Source organism: Suillus subaureus (assembly GCF_016647635.1).
Source record: "Suillus subaureus strain MN1 chromosome Unknown BJ212scaffold_641, whole genome shotgun sequence".
Classification (NCBI taxonomy): Eukaryota; Fungi; Basidiomycota; class Agaricomycetes; order Boletales; family Suillaceae; genus Suillus; species Suillus subaureus.
This window is the reverse complement of record NW_024539197.1, coordinates 1-6,688: the sequence shown is the minus strand read 5'-3', so window position 1 is coordinate 6,688 and position 6,688 is coordinate 1. Positions and strand designations below refer to the sequence as shown.

At 41.9% G+C, this 6,688-nt stretch overlaps 2 protein-coding genes across 2 annotated transcripts; both read left to right on the top strand.

The window, feature by feature from the left end:
* Positions 1-472: 472 nt before the first annotated feature.
* On the top strand, positions 473-742 carry BJ212DRAFT_1491107 (uncharacterized protein; the record flags this gene model as incomplete). The annotated part of the gene is made up of 2 exons (XM_041341487.1): positions 473-503; positions 555-742. The coding sequence occupies 2 exons, from the start codon at positions 473-475 to the stop codon at positions 740-742; spliced, it is 219 nt and encodes a 72-aa protein (XP_041184765.1).
* Positions 743-809: 67 nt separating this feature from the next.
* BJ212DRAFT_1420100 (uncharacterized protein) lies at positions 810-1,116 on the top strand. Its single transcript, XM_041337620.1, has one exon. It carries the CDS (start codon positions 836-838, stop codon positions 1,067-1,069), a length of 234 nt encoding a protein of 77 aa, XP_041184764.1. The 5' UTR covers positions 810-835; the 3' UTR covers positions 1,070-1,116.
* The last annotated feature ends 5,572 nt before the right edge of the window (positions 1,117-6,688 follow it).

Genomic DNA, 6,688 nt, shown 5'->3' with positions numbered 1-6,688 from the left:
TGTTTGGAAGCTGCCAAACCAAACATTTGTTTGTTTAGCAATTGAGAGTTGAAATAGTACTTCCTATTGTTGTTAAGTGTTCTGGGTATGTAAACATTGTTCACACATTCAACAAGCAGGTCACCAAGGCTTTCGGTGAATGGAATCAAGCCAAGTTCAAAGAGCTGCTCACATAATGACTCATGGCATGTGACCAGCCATTTGAGGAGGTGGAACAACCAGAGCTCAAGGCACTCCTAGACTACACCACAGAGGCTCTCCACTTCATATCCCTGGAAGACTGGCCATCAAGTGCTGCATTATGAAGATGGGAGAAGATACTATTAAGGTGTCAAGGACATGATTGAAGTAAGTCGATGTCGAGTCGAGTTGACTCAAGCACCAATCAATATGACAGAATCTTGAGTCCAAAGTCAGCCTTTCTCTTGATGCATGGACTTCAAGTAATCAATTCACTTTTCTGGCTATCATCATGCATTATATCATGAATGACTGGAGTTTGGGTATGTCATTGTAATATCTTTTTGTGCTAGATTCTAACTGGTCTGTTCAAGCCCACAATGATGGAAAGTCATGGCTTGCAGCAGTCACGATTTCTCTTAAGAAGGCTGAGAATGCGATGAGTCAAGTCACTTTCATGCTTATCTTGGATGTCAAGACCTGTTGGTCATCCACACATCAGATGCTCTGGCAGGCACTTGATTTTCATCAAGCTATTGATGACTTCATTGCAAAGACTTGAGACCTCAGGCCATATGAACTCTCTGATGCTGATTTGGCAGGGATTGAGCTAGTCATGCAATGGTCAAAGGCCTTTTGCTCCACTACTACTCAAATGTCTACAACAAAGTGCCCTATGTTATCTTCTGTACATGCAATCTTTCATGGACTTCAGGAGTCACTTCAAGATGACTTGGCAGTGCTTCCAGATTCAGCACCATGGAAGTTGCAGTCTGCACTGACAAGTGCTCATCACAAGCTCAGTAATTATCACTTCAAGGTTGACAAGTCACCTTTCTATGTCTGGGCTTCTAGTAAGTCATCTCTCATTGCAAATTGGTTCAGCTAGCTAATTATCTGTGTATTCTGAAGTTCTTGACCCCCACATCTCATACTATGGACTCCACAGTGACTGCAAGGATGATATCACCGCACAGATGCATATTGAGAGGCAGAAGAACAATTTACATGCTCTATACAAGAAGGAGTATGATATTGCAGTCTGGAGTGATTTCAAGAACATGTTGTTTTCAGAGCAAAGGCAGAAAGATCAAGTCGCATGATTCCATGTCATGCTAGAGTATGAGTAAATAGTTTGTAACTTCTATATATCTATTCATACAAACTGTGCAAGTACCTTGAGTGGAGGAAGCAAGAAATGAGACCTTGATTAAGCTGCGCAAGTGCCTTGAGCAAGGGAAGTCAGAAACAACACCCTCATCTAAGCTGCATGAGTGCCTTGAGTGGAGGAAGGAGAAATGGAACCTTGATTAAGCTGCGCGGGGTGCCTTGAGTGAGGAAAGTCAGAGATGACACCTTATCAACCTAAGCTGCGCAAGTACCTTCAGTGATCACACCTCTGGTGTTTGAGAATAAGCTGACTTGCTCTCTAGCAGGTCATCTGCATCATCCATGGCCTCACCTTTGAGGTCTGTGCACACCTGAGTCTCTTGTCTCTTAGAACATATGACCATGGAATTGTGTGTATTGAGGAGAATCTGGAGGGTGGTCTGAAGCATCAGATGCTGGGATCTCTGGATCGCTGTGCCAGATGACACATTGGCTGCCATCAGGGTAATAGGTGTAATTCACCTGTTTGGGTTTGGGTTTGCGCTGGTGATGAGTTTTGGGAGTGGCTTTGTTAGGAGGAGGCTAGTGCATCTGCATCATCTCCAGATGAAGCTGGGTAAGGTCATGCTCACATTCAACATCAAATAGTCTCATTTGCAAGTCAAACAGTTGGGTCTGCAATTTCTCTGTGACTGCGTTTGCATCATGCAGCTGCTGCCACTGATGCAAGAAAGCAACTCTGATGCTGCTGCACCTCGACGACGTAGGATAGGTGTATCTGTCCAAGTGGCACGAGTGACTGCAGTGTGCTCAAGAGGAGACATACTTTGCACCTTGATGGTTTGTTCATTACAATTCAATTCATCATCTAGGCTGATCCTGCTGAGGTGTAGAGCAGACAGTGGAGGGAGAACTGGAAATGAGTTGGATATGAGGTGGGGTCCTATGACCTTCAGAATAATATGTTGCAGCTGTATGCAATAACTAGAGCTATAATATATCCCTTTGGATATTCTTACTTATCTCCAGCAATAGAGATCAAATTCACTAGTGGAATTGTCCCAATATGTGGCCTTGAAACCAACTCTCTGCTGCTCAGGCACTCACTATAAGTATGATGCAGGTCAGAACTTTTCCTGTGTCTAAAAGAGAACTAGAATGAATACTGCTTATGTAATCAAATATGGCTCAAGTGTGTGGCCTCAAATACTTCTGAATAAAGTGTGAAGGATCTTGTAAAAGAATGGAGTAAATAAGCTAATATTTCTCCTAATTGTCACTTGTTTGTTTGCTCAGTAAATAGGGGTAAAGAAACTTAGGGGTGTATGCACTAATCCCCCTTTGATTCCCCTAAATTGAAGTAAGTATAGAAAATTCAGGAGATGATCATAGACTGAAGTAAGAAGTAGCATATTTCATAAATTTGCCATGATCATATACAAAACAAGTTTTGTGCATATCACCGGATTTGAGTTATCTTGACTCTTGTCAACCTCTAAGACTTAGGATTGATTCCTATAAGTGTCATATGCCATTCTGGACTCCTAACTCCAAATTCACTTCTCTGGATTTCTGATAATTTGATCTGTCTATATCTCACTTTCAGAACCCAAACCTTAAGCTAAGTCTCTGTTAAGGTCATACTCAAGGGTTAATGGATCCTAAGGGCTTTAGCCTCAGCTCGTGCGCTGTGCCCCTTACTCAAGTATTGCCCCTTATTTCAGGAAGGCAAGACTAACATGTCCAGAGGGTTGGACAGGTAGTGTAGTGGATCCGGATGACTTCTGGATGAGGGATATGTATTGTAAGACTAATACAGACGAGTCCAGACTAGAAAACTAGCGGTAATGGCTGTCATAGACAGAGGCAGATGCGGATAGACTATAGGAATCAATCCTAAGTCTTGGAGGGTGATGAGAGTAGTGGTGTTACAGAGAGTTACAGGAGGTTATATACTATAGGTATCTAATGGAATGATCAATCAGCAGTCTGAGGCTATGTACAAAGCATATGGATAATCTATTGGTAAGTAGAAATGGATCACAAATCATGAAACAGAAATGAAGCATAGGTAACAGATCAGGGAGCAGGACGGATATACAGATAACCAAAATACTGGAGTTAGGGGATTACTGAAAGGAGACAAGTGCTGGTTGTGGATTCAGATAAATTGTGGACCAGACCGGACAAGTGAACAGATTGGATGACGAGATGTTGGAGGGAGATAAGATGTGGATAGGATTGGAAATCAGATGTGGATCGGATCTGGGATGGGATAAGGATTGGATCTGAGATCTGGATATGCAGATATGACAGTCTCTTGTCATATCTGAGTCTTAGGATTGCATCTCAGACTATATCTCCAGCTCTACCTTAGGGTAGTCTATCCTCTGTCAGTTTCTAGTTTAGACTTCATCCAGATTAGCCTTATCCACTCATCCAGTCAGTATCCAGATGTCTACTGGATTTATCTCACATTTCAGATCTGGACATCCAATGTCCATCCCTGTCAAATGTAGAAACTCTGGACAACTCTCCTAGCACTCAGAAATTAAGGGCACATACTTGGGAAAGGACATAGCATACAAGCTGAGGCCAAACCCTTCTCATCAACCCCCTTTGAGCATGCAACCTTTACAATAAAGTCTACATTTCCACCTCTATCTTTGGATAGTTCATGTATGCTAGTTTCTAGTTCAGACTTCATCTGGATTAGCCTTGCATCTGGATGTCCAATATCCTACCTTCTAGACCTCTGAATCTGGTAGTTACTAATACTAAGTCCTGGACTTAATTTCTACTGCTTAGAAATAAGGGCAAGTACTTGGGTAAGGGATACAGTGCACAAGCTGAGGCTAAGCCCTTCAGATCCATGACCCTTGAGCACAACCTTAACAAGAGCTCATAGAGAGACTAAAAACATCTATTGTAAGCTGCATAAGCATGATGCTCAACACAAATGTAAACCTGACCACCAAAATTTAGTGAATAGATGTAATAAAAAAATAGTACATGTACTGTTGAGATATTTAAATTAATTTTTATTTGCTCTCATATTAGTGTACCATTGCATGGCTTTGTGAATAGTATAATGTATCATGTTTCCTGAAAAATTTATGATAAAATAAACTATGAATATCTATTTGGTACACTGGAAAAATCCAACCTCCCCTCAGCTTTATAAGCACAATCAAGTCCTATATAAAATCATCTACATACAAGTAAATGGAGTTCTCAGCATATCATTTCAGTTAAGTAATGCTAAATATCTTCAATGTAGTAATATAAGCTATGTGTCATATCCCACAATCTGGACCCATGTTCCAATATTCCCACGCCTTCCGAGCCTATGTCTGGACCCCACTTCATATCCAACTCATTCCCAGATCCCTTTCCACTGCCTGATCCATACCCCCTGTCCCATCCACCCTATGCACACTCCATCCAGCAAGACATCTGGACTTCACCTTGTCTCGGATTCCGGACTATATCCACCTTCTCGATTCCGGTCCTGATCCATCTGTCTTCCAGATCCCCAGATCTCTGGACCTCCGGATATTAACACTGGACCTATTTCCACCCTCTGTCCAATATCCTGTGCCTATCCCCATTTAGGCATCTCTGCCTTTCTGGCTTTTGGTTATTTCTTCTTCCATCTTGCTTATTGATCCTTGTACAAGTCTTCATCTCCAAGTTCATTTAGTTATGTTCCATCTTACTTACTAATGTGTTTCCACATGCTTGTACATAGCCTTGCCCCTTTGCTTACTGATCCCCTCAGATGTTGTCCAGTGTATAACCCCTGTAGATACTCCTGTAGTTCCTCAGTTGGAATATCAGCTTAGACTTGCCCAATCCTCTCTTGGACTTTGGTCCACCTAAGTCTGTCCTACTCATCAGGCCTAGGGATTGATTCCCTAGGCCGGAGCTTTGCCTTTCCGGCACTTACCCTCTTTCTGGACTTAGGTCCAATCCCTGTTCTCTCTGACTCTACCTTAGGGTAGTCTACCTCTGTTTGCTTCTACATCGGACTTCATCCGATGTAGCCCCTATTCCTTCCGGACCTCCAGCCCTCCTGTCCCTCATACCTCTGGGCATCCTGTCCTTCAGACGTTCTGTCCTCCTAACCCTTGGACATCCTATCCTCCTGTCCTTCTGTCCTCCATCATCCTGCCCTCCTGTCCTCCAGACCTTCAGACCTCCTATCCTTCCATCCTGTTTCCTGTAGAAGTATTACCTTGCAGTGGGAACTCTCCTGAGCACTTCCTGCATTCCTCTGGATGTTTCCCACACTCCTCCGGAAGTCCTCTAGTGCTCTCCAGCAGAGTAGCCAGCCTCCAGAAGTCCTCTGGACTGCATCAGACCATCATTGGACTTCCTCTGAAATGAAGGGCACATACTCAGGTAAGGGGCACAGCATACGAGCTGAGGCCAAGCCCCTCTGAGTCAGCTCTCTCCCCCTTGAGCAACATGGTTCTTAACACTATGTTGGCTTATAACCAAACCTTTGTGCCTGTTTTTGCCTACGATAAGTACAACTATCATCTCACAACAAAGTTCAAATCCACTTTTTTAAATCTATTATTGAGGATATACACCAGTCATGCCATATTGTGCTTTTACAATGCATAAATACAAGAACATGAATATAAAAACATACTATTTGTTAACCCTTATAGTACAATAGGTGTATAGAAACAATGAAGATATAACAATAAGAAGAATTACACTACAAGGGTGCAAATGAATTACAAAATGGAATAAGGTCACAGACAAATAGTATGATGAAGACAGATGTGTCAGTATATTAGTCAACAGCTAAGAAAATGACAGTATGTCTGGACCTTCCTCATACATTCTCTCAGCTATGATGTTCTAGTAGATATGAAAGACTTTAAAATCAATTAACTTGACTCCATTGTCAGTAACAGTATCAATAATTTCACCACTACTATTCAAAGAGTTCTTCCCTGCAATTACACAACCATCTATGCATGGAAATTGGACTATGGATGACAAAGTGATAAAGCAACTATTAGATAAGGAACAGAACTATTATATAAAATGTACTCACTTTGGTAAACCTAGCTGCAAAATAGCTTGGTGCAGCTATCTAGGAATGTCTGTGAGCATTCCCAAGTTCTTTAGTTACTCCTGCTCTCTTTTTCTTGGCATCTATATTTTATACATGCAATTCCAAAGTGTAAAGGCTATAAATTTATAGAATAAGACTGATACTAATACTTCTTTGCAAAGGCACACTCAATCCTTTCATATTATATTAGCTGGCATTAGAGATTAGCATGGGTGTACTCTGGGGTATGATATCCCCACTTGTACCCACCAATACACTCCCACTCACAGTGAGTGTGTGTTTTTTTAAGGGTATCAGAGATAC

What these genes read in the sequence shown, in the direction of transcription:
- BJ212DRAFT_1420100 (XM_041337620.1), top strand. Translation starts at nt 836, where the DNA reads ATGTCTACAACAAAGTGCCCTATGTTATCTTCTGTACATGCAATCTTT.